This window comes from Numenius arquata, chromosome 5, assembly GCF_964106895.1.
Source record: "Numenius arquata chromosome 5, bNumArq3.hap1.1, whole genome shotgun sequence".
Taxonomy (NCBI): Eukaryota; Metazoa; Chordata; class Aves; order Charadriiformes; family Scolopacidae; genus Numenius; species Numenius arquata.
Genome location: NC_133580.1, coordinates 1768976 through 1790583, shown reverse-complemented (window position 1 = coordinate 1790583; position 21608 = coordinate 1768976). Strand labels below are relative to the sequence as shown.

Here is a 21608-nt window from a genome sequence, read left to right as displayed (position 1 = left end):
CACCAATGTAGTCCATGAGGAACTCCGATGACGAATTCACACAAGCGAGAAAGCATTCTGGGATGCCAATGACGACTTGAATGAAAATGAAGAAGAAAATAATAATAATAAAAAAAAGATGTCCGACCAATGGAATAAAATAAAATAGCTCACATGGTTAGAAATCATTGGTGCTTCCTAGTATCTAGTAGCAGATTGCTTCCCAAAAACAACAAAAAAAGTTTTTGGTCCTTCTATATATATACATATATGTATATATATTATTATTTTTAAAATGTGTGTATATATATATATATGTATATATATTTAGTTGCAACAGTGCTTCTCCGAAAAAAGGTCCATCTATAAATATAATTTTATTTATTTTTATTTTTAAATTTGAGTTCTTTTAAGTTAAAATTCTCCATCTCTCTAGGTATTATTTTTTGAATGGTGTTAACCTGCTGAAGTTTTGCCAGAATGGTGCCTGGCTGCGTCTGGGTTCGGTGAACTCGAAGACCTGGGACTGGGATATGCCATCTGTCACCATGTATTGTCCCTGATTTAATGGATCCTGGGGTGGTGGGTAGGCTGGAGGAACCGACTTGGAGTAGCTCACACCTGCATCGATGATTGGGGGGAAAAAGAAACAGATCAGTCAAAGTGCAATTGGGTCAATAGTCTTTCTTCGTCATGCTATCGCTTCTTACCGCTTAATAACCAGGGTCCCAAACAACAGGGAGTCGTGCTAGAGATGGCAAATCTACAGAGGAACGCAGCAGCTGCCTGACCTCTCGGCTCGGAGGCTCCCTACGCTCGACCACGCGGTGAAGATTTGGAAAAAGATCCATTACTTTGGCATTGGCAGAGTTTTGCCTGCCCTCATGGAAAAGTCCTGCGTCACCTAACGAGGCACAAACCCACAGCCAGGCCGTACGCGATACCAGTCTGGTCAGACGGCGGCAACGCAACGGCATCGTCCAACCCGCTCGCAAATTTTGGCATTTCCAAGCTGGTTCTTCCCCTCCCTCCCAGCTACGCTTGGAAAGCTCTTTTGCCCCAACATGCCGCGGTGACCAGCCCCGAGCGGCCTGACCCCGAGGACCGCTCAGCGCCGGTTCCTGCGTCGGAACGGAGCAGAACTGGCTCTGAAGGAAGCTCTACGCTGCAGGGACCCGCGTCGCTTCGGCGCTGCTCTGCCTACACAAAGGGCAACTCGTTATTTCCTTTATGAAAGCTTGTAGGACTTTTCCATAGGGTTTCATTTTAAATTTACCAGCCTGGTTTCAGCCAAAAACGGCTGCCACGCAACACAGAAAAGGCTGATTCTGCTCAATCCAACTGGTAGCAATGGATGGACCGGCAAGGCTAGGCTTTGAGGTTCTAGATGGATCATTCCCACGCGCGTGTCACAGCTCCTGTGTGGGACCAGGGTGAGGGGATGCTGCCCTTACAGCTTTCCCATGGAAAGGGGGAGCTTCAGCAAGCTGGGACCTACGCAACCCGGTGTCAAGGATGGTGGAGGAAGGGCGGCTCTGGGCGAAATGAGGTGGAACAGAAGGGAGGCAAGTCACCACCGAAGCGTAGCCTACAGGGAACAGTAATGTAGCTACTTCTGTATTTCCTTCCCCACAACACCCCTGAGGAGGGATAATCCCTCCTTCAGCCTCGGGGCAGCGTGATCAGCTGGAAACCACCACTCCAGAGAAGGGCAGGAAGGAGGGAGGAGCAGGGCTTTGAAGAAGGTTGCTGTAAGCTCTGGCCATCTCTGGATCCCCTCTGCTGCAGGCAGAACTGCTCTTCCTTCTGCGGGGAGGGCAGGATGGGTGGCAAGCTTCGCAAGGGCCACCTCGAGGCCACGGCCTCCCCTGGTTTTAACCGCAGGAGCGAGGCGACTCTACCCAAGTAGATCAGTGTCCTCATCTGGAAAGCGGGATGGCATCACCCACCTACCTCACACGAGGGTTGTGAAGCTAAATTAATTAATGTTTGTAAAACACTTTGAGATCCTCGGCTGGGAAGGTGCTAGAGAAGGCAAAATACGGTGATTAGCACCCAGGTACCACAGCAAGGTGTGTAAAAGAAATGCGACTCTTTGCATTCGGTTAGCGGTTCCTACCCACACACAAACACATGCTTTGCGGGACGGGCGCCGGCCGGCCCGGGCACAGGACGGCTGCACACACTCGGGTACTTACAGACAAGGGGAAAAGCCTCACAAATTGCACTCACGGAGCTCATCTGACAACTTTGATATGTTGCCGCAGTATAATTTGGGACCTCTTTTAGATACAAAGCTAAGGCTTTAGGAAAGAGAATTAATTCACTTCCCCTTGTGATAGAGTTTACCAATCAAGGGTGGTTAAAATCCTCAAAAGGTTCAGACCAAATGGAGACATCATCTTGGCTATATCTAAGTGATTTCTCCTTCTTTACAGCAAATACCCTCAAATCATGCTGTCCACTGTAGGGAGTAACCAAGACCTTTCTCCTTACAGTGGACAAAAAGCACTCCATGATCGATACTCATTAACCTTTAACAAATTCATCACAGTTAATATTTCAAACTTATTTGCAAGGAACAACCTGGAGATGTTCTGCATTTGTATCTGCATGCCGGAACGGAGTTACTCATCAACGAGTTTTCTACTCTGTCTTTCCCAAGCTTCTCTCTCCACAGAAAGCCTGTAGAGCAGAGTGCAGCCCCACAGCCCTTGCTGACCTGGGGTCAAACCTGGAACAGGGTCAGGTCTAGAACACCTGAGACAACTCTACCATCCCTGTTGGCAGGCCCCAACCATCAATTTGAATTTACCGCTCCATGTGACTTAAGCCAATGAAGTCCCACAAAGGTAGAGCATAGGCTTGAGCTCCTCTCTGCCCTACCTCTTCCATCCCTTCTTCTACCACTGTCCTGCTCTGAGTCACCGTGTTGGAAGACAGGTCAATGTGTGGGCAGCGTAACCAGCTGCAGAGTCTGCTCTGGAGGGCAAACTCTAGCCCTGAACGAGAGTGTAGACGTTCTCCTGGAGGCCACCAGCCTTTAGTGCCTTGGCCACTTTTCCCAGCAGAGACTGGTGAGGAATTTTAGAGCCTGTGGGGAGGTCAGGAGCTGGTACAGGTCCCTTACATGGCTAGAGTTGGGAAATCTGTTTGGGAACTGATTTGGATCTTCAACTGACCTGCAGGACCAGGAATTACTTCAAAGGCAAATAGGCCATATGCCACTAAGATTACTAATTAATGTTCTAAAACACAAAAGAGCCATGAACCTAAAGCTGCTCTAAGGGACACAGAGCAATTGTTTCCAGCTTGGGAAGACCTTAAAACCCCACTGCTTTAATGACATGGCCCAATGTCTTTTGTATCCTGTGGCCGCAGAGCAGCAGACAGTCTTGCGATGGATCCAGTCTGCCATGCTGAGCTGGGCTGAGCTCTTTATTGCCTCTAAACCAGTTTATGAAGGGTGAACTGATGTATTTTAATCATGATACAGAAATGCTAAGAAATCTCCTGGATCAGCAAAGCGTTATGCACTTGGAAGGCTGAGGATGTAGAGAAAGGACAGTCTGGCTGAGGTCCACTGACATTGATGGAGTTACACTGCAAAGAATATAATCCATAGTCTGTCTTCTCCAAAAGAGAAAAAAGCAGACTCCCCTGGCCAGATCACTAGCAAACCCCATTCAGTTCTTTCCCAAAATAGCCTTTTTGGTCCCAACTCCTGAAAAATGTCTATTCGTGCTTGGAACATATCCATGCACACACTGTCACTTCCCTCTAACAAAGCTCAACCCATATTCTCAAAGTTGTTTGTGTGGCCCTGCTCGAGGATGGAGGCTGTGGGCATTAATATCTAAGCTGGATGAACGTCAAAAGCTCCTGGCTGGTTCTACTTGAATAAGCAGCCGAAATTTTGCATATTTATCATATTTATCAAATGGCCTCCATGGCCTGAACGATCAAGACTGTGGATCTCAATGGCATGCATAATTCCCGGGTGTTTGTGGGCATGCAAATTAAAACACTGGTGCTCTGGCAAGTCAGGCTCATAATTCCATAAGAACACATTTTCTTGTGAAACTGTGATACAGCACTTTGCACTAGCTTGAGGTGCCCCAAGAATGGCTTTTTTTTTCTTTTTTTTTTATGGACAAACCCACATTCTTCACAAGGTGGAACACAGGAATTGCCAGAGGGGAGGAGGGAGATTCCCCTAATCTGCACATCTTCAAATCCCGAGAAAGAGCAATTCTGGGAAAAAGCATGACAGGTTGGTATTTTTCTGTTCTGCTCTAAAGTGGTTTGTTCCCGTATCAGAACTCGGGGCCGTTGTGCAAAATTGTCTCTTGAGGGATTTTTTTTTTTTTTAATATGCAAAGCCATAACTCCGCTGCAATTCAACAGAAAGAAATGAGCAAAGCTCTTTCAAAATGCAATTTTGGGCTGCTCGGCGAAGGGAATTCAAAGCGCCAAGGGAAAGAATCGATTGGTAAGTAATGATTCCTAGACACAGCTGCCGCGCTGCCTTTCCAAGGCGTAAGAAAGCAGCTCTACACCAATGACCAGACCTGGAGCTCCTTCTGCTGGTTCATGCATAATTCTGCACTGTAGCAGAACAGAAAGGCTGCAGCTGTGTAGCAAGATCGCTCGGCAGGGTGGGGGTTGTGGAAATCTGTTCAGAAGGAGAAAAAGAAAACTCCAGGGTTTATAATTTGGCTAGACAAAACTGGTAAAGAGAGATGCTGCGCTGTCAGTTGAAATCATGTCTTTTTTTAGTGCGAGGCAACGTCACTTGGAATCTTTCGGATTTCTCAGCTCAGAAGAAAACAATTAAAAAGATTTAAAACTGTCTCTTTTTTTCCCTTCTAGTTCTTTTTTTCAAAGCGTCTCTTCTATTTGCGGTTACAAGATGACTTCAGTAGCACTTGAAGATTTAGGAGCATGCTCTTAACTCACAGGCAACCCACGTGGAGACGTGCAGACAGACCCAGTTATGACAGCAGGACGGCTACACGGACACTGCACCTTTCCAGGGTTAATACAAAACATACACAGAACACACTCACATTTGCCTGTATAAAGCCATGGATATTTACCTTATGGATGTTTGTTCCATCCTCAACCTTTAAAGTTTCAGTCTATACTTTGATCAGGAGCTATTGCATAGGCTCTTGTTCTACCTAGCTATCTAGACATCACGCTGTTCATTAGCCAGAGTTGAGTGGGAGACAATAAAATATCAAGCCCTGCTTTCTCTGCTGGCCGAGAGGAGGCTGCTGGCAGGGAAGGAAGCAGTGCTGCGCTAAGGAACCTTTCATCTCCTCGGAGCTACTAGCATCTGAGCCAACTTGCATCCTTCAGGGGCCAAAACGCTCAAAAATCCCATCAACTCCGTTTCTTCCTGAATATTGTAACCCATACACAACGTGGCATCGCCAGGAACATACCTCAGGAACACTAATTGTTGCATGGGTAATTACTCCTGCAATAGCAACAAGCTTAAGTTAAAGAAATAAGAAGCAGTAATGGCTGAGCGGGTACAGCCCTTTGCCTTTCTTCAGCACGTTTCAACAGAGGATCTCAAAGCACTTCACCACTATTCACTTGGTGGCCGTTAGGTTTGGAATTAGCAGACTCGGCCGTGTCTGACAGTTCTGTTCCCCGGTTGCAGACCTGGTTTGTGCAGCAAGAGGCAGGGGGGGCGGCTGGGAGCAGGATCGGCTCCCTCTGGATGCGGTCCTGAGCCGCCGGGGGCTTGGTGGGTTGACACTTCCACACTGAACTACCCCACTCCATCTCTGTCACACGCTTAAGGATTTAAGTGGTGCATTAGCCATGGGTTTTTACACAGCCAGGGATTTTACTCAGCGGCCTGGCAGAGGGAGATATTACCGGGGATGGTACCGGTGAGGAGAACACGCCTTAGCTCTCTTCTCTAACCGCTAGCCCAACCTCTCTGGTTTGGAGGAAGAGGGAGGGAAAAGGGTTACCTGCAGCTTGAGAAATGCTACAGAGAAAAAGAGTAATCTCGTGTCCTGGCTATTCCCCAGCCAACCACAGTATCTACAAAAACTGAGGTAACTTGACCTTCCTGAGTCTATTTATCAAGTCTGTTACTGCAACCCGATGTCATTAGACTAGGCATTAGGATAATGATTCCTCATGTGATAATCAAAAGCTAAGCAAGGCAAGATGGAATAAATAATACTAGGGCTTTATCAATCAAAGCCAACTGAAAACTAATTTATCCCGTCGTGTATTTATACAGCCTCCCTCTCCTCTGGCAGGCATTCCGTACGCTGATAGCAAAGATCACTCCGCCTGTCCCATCGATAGGGAGAGATCAGTTCATCCATCACTGCCCTGAAACGCAGCCTCTCTGGGTAGAAACACTGCCCCTCACCTAAAACACCTCACCGAACTGAAAGCGCAGGAGTGTCTGGGCTGACAAACTTATTTCAGTTGGAATCTCAACATGACATTGATGTCAATATCTTGGCTCTTCAAACAAGGGCCAAGGGAAAATCCAAAAGGCCTGTTTTACATCTCGCCAAAAAACTCCCCTGGAGAGTTTGCTCAGAAGCATGTGCCCATTGCCGAGTCACCGGTACCATCCTTAGAGGTCTCCCAGCCAAGAATTTATTCATTAATTTGCCTTAGGTTATATATCTGACTGAATCTCAGATGATACTACTGACTCCAGCTGGGCTAGCAGTGCCTGGAGTGAGAAGCCATCTATCTACGCGTTCATCAGTGAGACTGGTGCTTGTGGACCCACAGCACGGAGCGCCTGGGCGAGATGCAGATGGGCTCTGGATAACACCCACGTTCCGGAGGTTTTGGGTAAGGTCTGTATTTTACAAGCACGGGGATAAACTCTGTGATTTCTCTGAATCCGTGGGGAAATCCCACCGAGAACATGATTAGCTCCTTTCTTTCACCTAGGGCTTTGGGAAACTGTGTGAGAAAAGGGAAGCGACCCTGGTTGTCTGAAAATGCAAATGCCCCTCTTTGTTTTAAAGCAGTTTCTGTATGTGTTGCTCCTCTCAATCCCCCCGAGGCTCTGCCAACATGTGTGAATGGGATCGGGAAACGTGTCAGGGCCACGTCAATCTTGTTAGCAAGGACTATGCGATAAAATAGGCTTAAACACTCAGGAGAATCACAGGAGGTACCTACAGACTCCGATACCTGTTGAGACCTGTCCTCACCAGCTGGAGGAAGCCAGCACTAGGACACTAACAAGTATTAGGAAAAGGACAAGCCGTCACATCCTGCTCTGCAGACTTGCCAGGGGACAACTTGAAGTGCAGAAGTTTGAGACATCGAGGGAAAAGTTGTTGGGTGTTTGGGTCAGGGTTTTTATGACATAGTTTGCCATGAGCTCAAGTGACCAGAAAGGAAGAAGTTAGCAGGAAAATTCAGTGACTCAGAGGGTGTTTTACTGCAGGCCAAAGCAGTTCATGCTGGCTGAAGATTTAACCCCTGCTGGGTTTGCATGGCTGGGTGTTCACAGGCAGATTTAATGACAGCATCTTTCTAAGCTCAGGGCTTCCACAAGTCCCAGAGCACCAGGCTAAAGACTTGTCTGGGCTGAGGGCATCTGCTTTGGTGAAGCTGTGGCACAGTGCAGAGGAGAACACACAGGACAGAGAGAAGGGCACAAAGGAGCTGGCTCAAAGCATGGGTCTGAGGAACCCTCCTGTGATGGGAAACCCTCCCACCCAGCACTAAGAACACGTCTTTTCATTTGAACAGACATTTCCTTTTCCAAAATGGACACATTAGTGGGGAACGGTGCTGTAAGAATGGGGTCTCCTTCCCGGGCACTAGAACCTCTGATCCCCCTGACACCTTCCAGGAACACCAGCAAAATTCCCTTGCGTGCACACATTGTCCTGCAGAGGGACAGATGTAGACAAAGCTGAGGATAAGAAAAGTAATGGAATGTCTCTGAAAGCTGCACATACTAATTATTGGAGGGGAGATTGAAAGTGGGCAGCAGAAGAGAATGGTTTGATGGACAGAGGGACTCAAGGAGCCTTCTGTTTTCAGACACTTAGAAATGGCAAAAATACCCTGGCTAATCCTGCGTCCGTGTTACGGATGGACTGGAGATCCACAAAGGATCCATTTTCAAGGGAACTTTAGTCTTGTTTCCACTGCTGTAGCTAACAACGAGCACAATTTTGGAAGTGCAACTCCATGCTATCCTAATGGTGCAGTGTCGGTGCAGGCAGCAAAGGTCCTCGGTGGTACCTTGGACTTCCCTGCAGAAAAGTTGTGCGCTTGCTTGGCTGTAGCTTAAAAAAGGGCTGGGGGGCTTTTTGTTGTTTTTGTAAGTCAGGACAAATAAATTTCTCTGTTACTTTGCTATTTCTAGGAGACACCATTCTGAATTCTATTCCCAGTTACCACACTGACATTGAAAGAAGCTGAAGGGCAGTAACTGAGAGGCAAGATCTTGAACAAATCAGTGCAAAAAGAAAAAAAACCACCACCAAACGGCCCTTTTCTCTATCCGCTGGTAAGGTGTAGAGCCAACACTACCCATTCACTCTATGCCTAATGGACTTAAAGGAGGCCAAAAATTGGTTTAATGCTGTCTTAAGGCACCTGGTCTAATATCATTACATTTTGCCCAATCCAATAAGTAGTGCAAATCCGAGTATATTGCTGAAATCTGACCTCGCGCATCATTAAATCGCTTTGGAAGGAAGCCTGGCCCTCCACACGCACACACATTTCTGTGCAGACATGAGCGTTAGGAGGGGTCTGCTTCCCGAGGGGGCTGACCTGCGCCCACAGAGCCCTCATTTCGGGACCAAAAAACTTCTCAAAACACTGAGAGTTGCGTTCTCTCTTAATCGCCTGAATAAAGTTTAAAAAGCGGAGTTTTAAGGTTTCTTCTCCTGCTACCAGCTGATCTCTCAGCGCCTCTCCCTCGCCTGCTGCAGCGAGAGGTTGCTTAAATTACTTTAAAATGCTTCCTTTTCCAGCTCCAGAGCAATACTTCGGGGAGGTGTGGTACAGCAGGGCATGAAATAAGCGGCAGTTTATACTATTTGAAAAATGTTTTTCTGCTTCACCTCTAACAAAGTTGATTGCATTTTCCATCTCACCTCCTTCACAGCTTTTCTCTCTCTCCTTAAGTACGCTGTGACAGGGAAATTACCGTGGTTTCCCATTTAAGGGGCGGAGGGAACAAGTGAGATAATGTAGAAACAAGTCTGTAATCGGTGTCCACTGACACGGGAGCAGGCTCTCGACACGTCAGGTCGAGCTGTTGAGCCATCAGGCCCTGCTGCAGCCACTGAGACCTGTCCTGCAAAGCCCGTAAATTTAAATTAATAACTAGTTCAGTTGAATGCAGTGGAAGTGTTCCCTCTCCTAAAGGGCGTCACTGCTTTTCAGGTCTAACTGATGCTCCAAAACCAACTTAAAGCCCCTTCCAGTGCTACTGTCGTGCTGCGGGAGGTGCCTGCAGACATCAACCCGGCTTCGGCAACGAGTCCCAAGTGCCTGCCAAAGTCTTGGGTAAAAATATTGTTGGCAATATATGTAAAATGCATATGGCAAGATTCAAAAATTCAGTCACTAAAAGCCAACTCTCGGGAATTTCCTCCTACCTCCCTCTTCTGAGCAATGCCACCAGGTCCCCGCTCCAGCAGCCTCCTGCCGCCCCTTGGGTCTTGGGCACAAGACAAACCACAGAGTAAGAAAACTAAGAGTTTTCAGCACAACGTTCAGTGCTGGTACTTAATTTAATTAATCTGAGACTGGCCTATTGGTTACCAAAGTGTAAGACAAAAAAATCCCAGAGCTACTAATTTAACGACCCTATTTGTTGTTTTTTGGATTTCATGTCTTAAGTAAAACAACCCGGTTCACTTCATTGGATGCTTGGGGTCTGACTGAATTTCTGTCTGACTCTGGGACTTCACCTCATAAAAAGATCTGCCAGAGCTACAGCGTAAGCTCATTCTTCATAAAAGGAACACTGGTCTTTTAGGAGATAATTAATGTTATAGTCAGAGAAGTCTAAGATAACAGCCCCTCCTTTTTCATCTCAGAGAGAAAGAGAGAGAAAGAGAAAGAGAGAAAACAAGAGAGCAATTGCCGTGTAAGAAATACGTATGGTTGGCACATTGTGTTTGTCAGGATGCAAGTCCAGTGATTTAAGTGGGAATACCGGCAGGCATGCTCAGGCACCTTTGAACTGTGTCACTTAATGACTGAACAGTACAATTATTAATTAATGAATGCCTCAATTAATTAATAATATAATTAATTGAACAGCAAATAATAATTAAAACTGGTTTTGTCGTGGCCATCATGCAAGTCAGTGCCTCTAATTTTCCGGTTGCCGCAATCTCCGTGGTTGCTGCCGTGCTGAGGGACACGCATGCACGTGGTGAGGGTCGATCCCTGACACCGAGCTCGTGCCAGCGCCCGCCACTGCCCCAACGACGCGTCCCTGGGCCCCTGTCTGGGTGTGCGTACATAACTTTGAGCTTAGGAAATCTGGCCAGGAGAGTTTTTAAGAGACCATCTCAGAAGACAACATAGGAAGTTAGTAGAGAGGAGAAGACTAATGACAATGGAGAGACACAGCAAACCAAGGAGTTTACAGCTGGCCTAGCGAACCACTACTGGACCAGCAAAGCCAGTAGACAACAAACAGGTGAGGCAGAAAGCAAAGAGCTCCTTCATCTTCTGCAAAAAACAACCCAGTGCCTGAACGGAGCGGGGACAAGTCAGCCTGGACCTGACTATAGCCGAGAAGTGGTGAGTTCTCTCAAAACCCCTTTATAGGCCTAGTTGTGCTGCGGTACTTTGGTAACGCATCGATATGTCTACGACCTTGTGAAGCTTTGGAAAACTTGAAAAATGACCTCTCTGACTTTCCCTCGTATTTACTGCTTCAATACCTGTAGCTGCAAGAGTTATTGCGAGAGATAATTAACGCTGGCTCTTCTGCCAGTTGAGTGTTTAATATCTAGCATGGCATTTATTAGTTGGCTGTAGCCTTCCTGGGTGGGGAAATGAATTAGATATAATATCTTTACTAAGATACTTTATTTCCTAGAGCTGATGCTACTGTGATCTCTTAAAAAAGGTAGCCCCAGGAAATATGTGTCCCCTTTCCAGAAGCAGGAAAGGGGTAGATCCCTCACCATCTTTACAGTATTTGAGCCATTTTTCTTTCTTTGCTAATGGGAGACTTTGGGAATTAGCAGAACCCCTACACATCTCCGCACTCACTCCCATTTCAGCCTGAGATAAACAACTGAGATAGATTTCTGCCCCCAGGGACAGCTTCTGGACATCAGACTGGAGACACGAGATCAAATTCATCTCTGGTGAAATTCCGCTGGCTTCAACCACGTTAGACCAGAGATTAATTTGGCCCACAGATACATTAAGAAAGGATACAAAGCACAAACGGTATTTTATAAAAAAAGAGAAAGGGGAGGGGGAAATTCAAGGGGGACGCTGGATCCTAACCCAGCAGGATTCAGCCCAGCCCGCTCCACCCTCACATCACCAGGCACAGTGCATGTTGCCGGTTACCTTTTTGCTTACTGACTTTCTTTACTGTCATTGCCGCTTGCCGCTTTTGATTTTCAGAAATTTCAAAGCCTGAAAAAAGGGAACACGGCAAACACAATTCAGAAGGTTGCTTACAAAGCCTCTTTTTCTTTTAGGGAAGGGGGGGGAATGTTCTGCCCTGTTTGGCAAACACAGAGCGCCCTAGGTGGCAAAGCGTCACCCAGCGAGCTGTGTGTACGGGCAGGTATTCTAATGAAAAGCAATTCTTCCTTGGCAGAACAGGCCTCTCTATAATCTCACTTGTGCAGGGGCTGTATGAAAAGTAAGATTAGACCCATTATTATTTATATAGTATCATAAATATGCCCAGTGCTTTACAGCTGAGCGACTCAAACTGAGCCTGGACTGACACTGGTTACAGTCAATTTATGGGCGGATGCCGAGGGAAGGGCACGGCCGATAAGGCATTGACTCTGCCACCCTCCTGCCCTGCACGAGAAATGCTTAACCAGAGCAGACACGATGCAGCCAGGAGGCTCTGAAGTCAGGTGGCCAAAGACTTTCTTCTCCCACAATACCCACAGAGGTCCAGGCTTGAAGCTATGGACAGAATTTGTTTATTGAGGGCCAAAAATAATAGTGACTGAATTGGAGAGAGACCTATTTACAACTATGAGAGCAACCAAGGACATCTGAATGAGGTTGAACTATAATTCTACTTCAAAAAAAAAAGTGGGTTTCTCCAACAGTTGGGGCTAAATTTAGCATTACCAACAATCTCCTTTGAGATTCATTTCATATTCCTCACCTATCTTTTCATCTTCTTTTACCATCTTCCTTTCTTCTCTGAAAGCTCTAAGCCATCGCAACTTCTCCTCCAGTTTCTTGGCAAAGAATAAGTGCATTTCCTCAGTCTCCTTGTTATGAAGTTTGAAAGCATTCTTCATGCTGACATTGAAGTCATCATCTCTCCCGTCCTCTATATCCACCACTTCATACTTATCCATGTCTATGCGACCTTTGTAATACAGAATATCTCTTCGTATCAGATCCTAGAGAGAGAAAAGGAGAGATGGGTTGATCTTAAGATACTTACAGAGCTTGAACTCAGCGGGGAATTCATGGAAGAGCTGAAGAAAAGAAAGAAGTAATGGTGAAAACTGGTCAGATTCTTCAAGCCTCATCTGCTGTGAAGACATTTGTTGCCGGCTAAACAAATAGCGTAGGTCACAGGCAAAAAAGAACAAATTATAAATCTTCATGCTGGAAAATTTTGCTTGTAGGCATGGAGAAACACCTTTGAGTAGGTAACATTTCCATCATTTTCCATGATGGGAAGTTCTGTTCCATAGGACGAGAAAACAGAAAATACAGGCCACTGACCTGATGGGATTCTTGCAAAATCCTGCAAATGAGTCACTGTAGAAACATAAACCTTGAGAAAGCAGCTCGGGGATATTTGGCAGCGCAGGGTGGGTACTGCAGATCTGTTTCCAAACACATTCCCAGAGTCAGTGGTAATGGGTCTCTGCCCCTTCTCCTTGGAACCCATTTCCCATTTCCCTTATCCACAACTCACTGGCGAGAAAATCACCCCAATTCTCAGTTCAAAGAACTCCTACCCCATCTCTGTCCCATTACACCCTGGTTTTAATCTCAATCCAGCTTAAATTTTTTCTTTCTCCCTCCTTAATGCATAACCTTTACAACTGTATCTGTTCATCCACATCTCCTAAGTTGATTAGTCCTGCCCCTTGTTTTTCAGCAACAGCTCATTTTTCTATGTTAGAAAGGAAAAAGCAAAATAGTCTCCATTATTAATTTTTCAAAACTGATATGAGAGCATCCCCAGCTCCCTGGCTGTTGGACGTGCCCAGTGCACCCTCCGCTCTGTGCCAGCACCAGTGTTGGGTCTCGGGTACCACCACATCCCCTGCCAAACCACGGCGGCTGGGAGACAGCTGGTGGCACTAAAAGTAGGTGCTAAAAACAAAAAACACTAAAAAAAAGCATTTTGAGCTCTGTTGCGTCAACTGCTCAATCGCAGATGTGAAATTGTGGCTGCTGATAAACTGTAGTAAAAAATAGAAATTTCTTGTTATCTTCCTTAGCCTCTTCATACTTACTTTTGGCTTTGCCCATCAGATTTTGTACTGCCTTTACTAGAACTATTCCTGATTTATACAGGCCCCCCGTCTCTATGTCTTTATAGGAACAGGTAACAACAACCAATGATCAGAAAACAGAATGTTAATTATATAGTCATGACTACGAGGTGATTCAAGTTACAAGGCATACGTTTAAAAAGCCAAATTTAGCAACACACAATCAAAATTTCCTTCCTCCATCCATTCCCAAAAGCCAATGTTTAGGTGTCTTAAATTAATTTAACTTAAATACTTTTTGATTTTTGAGAGTGCCCTAAAGATAAATGCTATGTCAAAGGATTCACTTAAGAGGAATAAAAAATCAATGTACAGCATTCATTTACTCAAGATTTAGTAGTGAGGTTTTTTAAAGATAAGTAGTATTGTTTTAAACAAATCATTAATCTTGGAAAATAAATTGCACATCATAATTTTTTTAGCAAATTGCTCAGGGATATGCCAGACAGTATTAATGACCATGAGACAGGGCACCATCCAGAAACTCGTAGTCTTTAAAACCTGGCTCCTTCCTCTGGAATGCTCCATGGGGGGAAAAACAATCGACTGACTAATGTATTGTAGAAATATCTTCCTCTAGCGTGTAGGTTTTGAGTAGTGATGCTGTCCGAAACATAAGAAAAGGATACTTCAGGCTGAACATGCAATAGAAAATCTTTTCTGTTTTGTCCTAACTTGGGAAATTGCTTCTTTCCTCTCCCTCTATGCCCAGTGAAGTGCTGGGAAAAGGCTTTAAGCGTCACATTAAACTTGATCAATTAAATCAATGCTGTGCACCGTGTTTAAAGTTGAGTCTTGGACTAGTTCTTAGAAATAGCCTTTATCTTCACCACATTCTCAAAAAAACCTGATAACAAATCTCAGAGGAAAAAAGATGTGCTCCTGATGTGAGCTGTACCAGCAACCATTCTTCTTCCCACTGCTGCCGAGAACTTCCAAAACACAACACTGAACAGCCTGTGCTCGTGAGGGAGATGGGTGAAGTGGGATCAAACGTACTTCTCTATGCAATATTCAGCATTATGTAGAGATTTCTTCATAAAAGGTGTTACAAGAAGAAATAATCACAATCCTCCTTCTCAGCTGGCTCTGAAGACACAAGGCTCTGTGCTTTAGCTTTTTTTCTGACACATACTAAATACATTTTTTTTCCCTCCTTACCTCTCCAATTTTGGTTTAGAAAACATTATTATGAGCTATTTTTAATAGCTGATGCTAAGTGAATGTTTTAACAGCTCTGTGCTGTCATTATACTTCCAGAGGACAATGGATGGGGTCTGGACATGCCTGAATGAACCACTCCATGCATTTCCCCTCCAAGGCTGCAGCGGGAACAATCGCTGCCTCCCAGGAGGCTCCTGCGGTGCCTTTTAGAGGCTCCCATGTTTTGCAGGTGTCGCGGAGTATTGGATGTGAAGATAACGGTGTTGCCTAGGAGTTATTGAAGGAGCAATGAGGAGATAATGGAATCATACAAGCGCTTTTGGAAATAAAATGGCCCCACGGAATATTATTGCTGGCGAGAAAGCACTAGTGGGAAAGGACAAGCTCAGCTATCGAGGCTGTTTGCAGAAAACACACGGAGAAGAAACGCACCTTCGTACGCCCACAAAAGAAGGGCTGTTCCCCACCCGTTGACCACAAACTCCAGCACCGATACCCCAAGTGTTTAAGAGACCCCTTATTTTTCACGGAGTGGTAGAGCAGGTGAACAGCTCAGTTAATGCACACGGAGGACACTTTGTACACACCTGGTTTTGAGAAAGTTCAGTCCATATAGCACGTTAATAACTGTAACTAATGTCATTTTTAATGGGTTAGGCATTTCCCACTACCACTTACCCTTTCTTCCCTTCTTCTTGCCAACACTCAATAAATGGATATTACTTCCTAACTGACGAAATTTTAACACCCATAGCATGGGAAACATAATAATTATTTGATCCGTGGATATTTTATCACGTATGTTCCTACAGCTCTTAAAGAGTAACATATATTACTTAACTCCTTAGTGAAGCACGGACAAACGCGCTTGGCTTACGCTGTAATTGATTTTGATAAAATTGAGGAATTCATCCGGGCCAAGATGTGCAGCAAACAAGGCCAAACCCTGGTTTTAAGGAGCTTTTTATGCACGTGGACAAGAGAATAAAAATTCAAAAAATAATAATAAAATAAAACATGCAGGCAATGGAAGCAACACTGCTTTGTGTGATTTCTGGAAGACGCAGCAGGAAGTCGGTAGCAGCGTTGAGAAACGAACCTTGCTGTTCATACACCGTTTCCATCAGGCGCAGGACTATCTTTCCTCGAGCACTTAAGCTGAATCAAGTACACACAAGATAAAGGAAAGCAGATGTGTGGCTGAGGTGAAAACAGATTGTTTAAACAGCCCAGTGCAAGTACTACATGGCAGAAGGACAAAGCAAATACGTATACACAAGATGGAGATTTATCAGCTATAGAAATAGCCACGCTGTCGAGAGGAGCTCAGGCTGAGGGGAGGGCAGAAATAGTGGCCGGGACAGGCTGCTGCTATCACTCCTGATTATCCCAGGGATAACATACAAGAAAATTAGGAAAAAATTACTAAGCTATAGAATTTACCTTTGTTTATATGCTATATATATCTAAAATATGTTGTTGGTATAGTATTATATATTACCCTCTCCACAGTTGAGCCAGGATGATGACTAGCTGCTTTACACTGTCCAGGTTTGAATGTCATACAAAATTAATTTTTGTAGTTAAATCAGCTAAGTGCAAGAAAACACTAAAAAGACCAAAAAAAACCTCTCAGAACCTAATCAGTGGGAAAAGGCGAAAGAAACTGAGTGGTTTAATCTAGAAAGGACATAAATAAAAGGGAATGTGCTATTGGTATTCCAATACGTGAAAGCCGCTGCTCTTCTAAGGAGGCTGGTGATCAATTATTCTCCATTTTGATTGTGGCTTGGCTTAATTTACCACAAGGGAGAATAGGATTAGATACTTGAAAAAAAATATCTTTCTAGCTCTAAGAGTAGTTAAACACTAGAAGAGACAAAATAGGGAAGTCTTGGGACAGCATTCCTTGGAGATTTTCAAAAATAAGGTTAGACAAACATCCATCAGAGATGATCTGAGTATACTTAATCCTGTGGAGGGAATAGCTGATCTCCTGGGGCCCTGCCCAGCTCTGCGTTTTGATGGTGTCTAAGGGAAAGGCGACAGACGGAGGAGAAATCGGGCTGGGAGCAGGTAGGTTTTAGTGGGAGCTTCCTGGGAGAAGCCCCAAGGCGCAGAGGGGGACAGCGAGCACCGGGAGCGGTGACACAAACCTGCAGCCTCTGCATCCCAACAGCATCCCGGCTGCATTGCATGGCTCTTAAGGATGCATCTAGGTCATTTGGACTTATTTGTCTAAATATGATCTTTTTCTACCCTACAGCTTCTATGATTTCCTTTTCTTTCCCTGGCTGAGGTTAATTAAGCTCTTCTGAATAATACTCTGCAGTCTGCTCACATAATATGTACTAAGGATTCACAAGGAAAAGATGAAGCCAAAAAAAGTAGTATTTGATGGGAGCACAAAACAAAGTTTTGACACGTTATGTAAACCCACCACAGCCCTGTTCTGCTTTGCTTTGTCGGAGAGTTACAGCTGAAGTGCTCGTGCCTGAGGTACCAGCCACACTCGGGGGGATGGACCCGTCTGTGTGACCTGCTCGGGCCATTTTCTCCTGCTCTCACTCTGACTTGAATCTCCCCGTTTTGCCCACCCCTCTCTGAAGGGGGGAGGTGACTTTCTATAGCTATGTTTCAAAGAAAAAAAAATAATCTCATTTGTGACCTTCATGAGGAAATAAAGGGCTTTTATTGGAAAACCTGAAGATCTGAAGTTGGGCTGTGGCTTCCACGATGAATTATGCACCTACCCTCAAATTACTGCAGTGGATATAGATATCTGCAGATGAAGTAAATCACTGTTCAGTAACTCTTACTACTAAATTTACTTCTACTTGTCTTTAGCACTGCTTTCTCCTGCTCTCTAGCTTTAATCAATCTTTTTTTTTCCTGCCAGGAGTACCCCAGGCCATGGCTACATATGCCCAGCACTGCCCCTGCTCACTATGGTTGTGCAAGACCCTGGAAGTGTCAAACCCTCCCGTGACGCTGCAGAGGAAATATAATATTAATCACAAGAAGGGCCAGCTCCCCATGCAGTCAATTGCCAGGGCAAAATGGCATTAGAATTAAAAGCTATTAAATGGCTTAAGCAACGTGGAGCATATCAGGAGGAAACTGTCCCCTCCATCAGAGGGCACAGGGAAGCACCTGGTGTGTGTCCCAGGTAATTTGTTCCTGGGAGCTTTCCCTGCTCCATCTTCATGCATTTCAGGAACTCCTCCTGTTTATTTCTTAGTGGGTGGCGTGCAAGGATGGGTGGGGAGGTCTTAAGCCAGGGTTATGATTTTGGGACGGCAGGATTTTTTTAAAGCGCTATGTTTATGCTCGGTCACACTCTACTTCTCATGTGTAAAACAAATCATCTGTAAAACACAAGTGGGGAAATAGCCATTTCCAGCCATGAGTCATTAGATCCCTCTTATGAGCTGACAATACAAAAGATGCCAACCACAGAATAATCTGTTGCAAGTTCCTCATCGCACATGTAGGTTATTGGCCTTCCTGGTTCTCAAAATCCTGCATATTCCAATGGCAAAGTGGTTTCAGAAGGAGTGGGGGAGGAATGATGCACTCTGAGTACACGGATGCAGCCAGGTCCTCGGAGCGCAGCTCCTGAGGCTGGCAGGATCTGGCCACGGGCCTTGGGGTGACACGCGATTCCTCCCTCCCCATCTCCATCATGGGATGATGATATTTGCTTATTTTACAGGGCAACTGGGAGTTGTAAATAAGTAATCTGCGAAAGACACATTGAAAGGCTTTGATGGTGGATCTTTAACAGCTCACGGTCTTGTAAGAATGGCTTAGTGCTACACACGCTTCAGGTTGGGAGCTGGCAGACCCCAGGGTGGCAGAGGCAGCAGGGCACCGATCCCCCATCCCTCCTGCGAGGGGAAGGGTTACTCAGGGTGGCTCTTCTGGAGGGGATCATCACTCCATCCCACCACAGCTCTACACAAGATCATCCCAGTAGAGGTCTTCTGAGCTATTTTCCTCTTGCACTGAGCTTGGGTGACAGCACAAAGTCGCAGGAGGGGTTTTTCCCCTCACTCTTCCCTACTCGAGATCGTGGCTTGGAGTCAGGAGCGTTGCCGGTGAAACAACAGCCCTCACGAGCGCTCATGGGCTGGAAGGCCGAGAGTATTACACTGTGTACACACAGATAAAGCAAAGCCAAGGCTTGCCTGAAACGACAAATGACTGAAACTCGACACAGACAAGGCAGCAGCGTAGCAGCACGCTCAATATAAAAAGCAGCAATCCTTGCAGACTATTTTTGCCCAGAAGATGACGTGTTCCACGGGTATCAAAGGAGAATGGGGATCCAAGGATGAGGCTGAAGAGAGACCCACCTACAGGCAAGCTCTACAACTTGGTGAATAGTTGATGTTGAAACAGTTGATGAATAGTGAATAATTGATGCTGAAATTGGGAAAAAGGTCCATAATAACTGCACCCAGACACCAACCCATGATTTAGAAAAGGCAGAGTTGTCTTTTGCACTGAGCTGTGGGTCTCAGACCCCTCTCTGATGATTTCTTGTTGATGCAGGCAGTGCCTGCAGAGCAGGATGGAAGAAGCAGAGGGAGAGAGCAGAGTTTCTCAACTCGCTCCTGAAATTTGTCCTGATTTTCCTGCCTGCCTGCTCTCTATCTTCCCTCTGCCCAGCCTGCCGCGAGCAATGAGAGCATGGCATGCTGCCACTTTGCCATGTCTTTGGGTATCTTCAGTCATAAGGGCTTTCAAGGTTCTTCGGCTTCTTAAAAAAAGATTCAGAGCCTACATTTTTAAAATCTAATTTACCTTAAAGCGGCCCTTTGAAGAAAGCAGCCCAGCCTGCTTTTCATGAACACCAGGGACACGGTTTTCCGTAGCATTTGTTCATTTAACTTAACCCGACTGCGGGCTGGTTTTTAAGAGGGGACAGTTACGCACCGCTCTCATTGACCTTCCCCGAACCGAGCACGTTGCAAAACTGGGCCTTTCTTCTGTCCAAACGAGAGCCTACAACTCAATGAACCCCTTTTGAGTGGTTTTGTCCTAAATATTCTTGATATCAGAAAATAAATCTGAGCCCTGCTAAGGGGTTGGATGCCGGTGACTGTGAGCTTTGCTATCACCCTGTTGGAATTGGCTGTTTGGGCTGAGCCAGCCTTTAGCAGAAGGGAAATGGGGTCTGTGCAGCGCAATCAGAAAACGCAACGAGGGATGGATCGTATGAGAAACAGGGGGATGTAACACCATCTCCCCAACACGACCTCGGCCACTCGCTTCCTACCGCAGACTTCCTAGGAAGGGCCAAATTGTTTGTTCCATGTTTCCCTGGGGGCCACCATGGGAAGAGGAGCCGAAATCTCTGTGCCATCAGTTTACGTAACTCCTCTTGCACAAGGACAGCTGTGCCGGGGAGGTCGGCAGATTCCTGCCAAATTATTCAGCAGTGTCTGTCTCCTGAGTTTGGAAAGAGATGTTTGATTCATCCTTGCCAGCTCCACAGAGCTGCAGTGTGGGATCCAAGTGGGGGAGGACGGGAGCTGAAAGCATTTATGTGGAAATGCTATTTTTGTTCGATGTATTTAGTGGAACATCAGTGGCATTTTGATGCCTTGTTCCACCTCAAGCCCAGCCACATTGGCTGTGAAGCAGCGAGACGAGGGCAAGCGCATTTCCAAAGAACTAATAACAGGAAGAGACAGGAAACCCTTCTGCAGACACGTCACTCCGCTTTTCTGGTCTCTCCAGTTTGCTCCCAGGGGCTTAAAACTGTGCTGCTGAAAGGCCACAGCAGGAGGGGGGTTAAATTTTCAGCTCTTGAGGTTTCGCTTGTGGGCCAAATTTACACCCACTGCAATTACAGGAGGGCTAAATTAGGCGCAGAGTATACTGTATAGCATCTTGCATATCTGTATGGCTATATGAGTAGGCTAAACCTGTTCCCTATGCAGAAAACACAGACTGTGGAGGACTCTAAATTCAGTCCTTTCTGGATTTTAACATTGAATTAGCAACAAATAATCTAAAGCCTTCTCCTGCCCTCCTCCAGCTGGCTCCTCTGCCTGACTCTGATGTTTTTTTCCTTGCACCTCCTGCGTTCCAGACTTCTCTGGAGTCTGCTCTTCCCTGTTATTGCTCACTGAGCAGCGAGAAGGCAGCTCCTGCCTCCCCAAGCCAGTGAAGGGCAGCAGGTTGCTGACTCCAGTCAGTGCAGCCCATTAGCACCATAGAATCATAGAATGGGTTGGGCTGGAAGGGACCTTAAAGCCCATCCAGTGCCACCCCCTGCCCTGGGCAGGGACACCTCCCACCAGACCAGGTTGCTCCAAGCCCCCTCCAACCTGGCCTTGAACCCCTCCAGGGATGGGGCAGCCACAGCTTCTCTGGGCAACCTGGGCCAGGCTCTCACCACCCTCACAGCAAAGAATTTCTTCCTGAAAATAAATCCTCCTGCAAAACTGCGCTCAGGGCACGTAACTGGTAGGTGCAAATCACTGGAAAAGGGTCACCGAACAAATGCATTCAGGGCTATTTTGACGATTAAAAAAAATGTTTTCTTTTCTTGAATATGTCATATCTGAAAGCTAAAGTACTTTTTCATAACTGTTTTTAACATGTATCCTGTCAATTGCTGGAATTCATCCTTCGGGTTCAGCTGCCTGCTAGCCAAGGAGACTGACAGGAGGACCAAACATCCTTGCCATGCTCCATGGTCTGGACCCACAGAAACCTCTTGCCTGCAGA

General features: G+C 45.9%; 1 protein-coding gene across 1 annotated transcript in view; it reads right to left on the bottom strand.

Annotated features, from left to right (window-relative positions):
- Window positions 1–338: 338 nt before the first annotated feature.
- ARHGEF9 (Cdc42 guanine nucleotide exchange factor 9) overlaps window positions 339–21608 on the bottom strand; it is a 185484-nt gene continuing 164214 nt past the window's right edge. Inside the window, exons 10-12 of the mRNA XM_074148280.1 lie at window positions 12344–12587; window positions 11557–11625; window positions 339–600 (exon numbers count right to left, since the gene is read on the bottom strand). Of these exons, the coding sequence (XP_074004381.1) occupies window positions 419–600; window positions 11557–11625; window positions 12344–12587 (495 nt within the window). The 3' untranslated portion in view covers window positions 339–418. The remainder of the gene's footprint in view (window positions 601–11556; window positions 11626–12343; window positions 12588–21608) is intronic.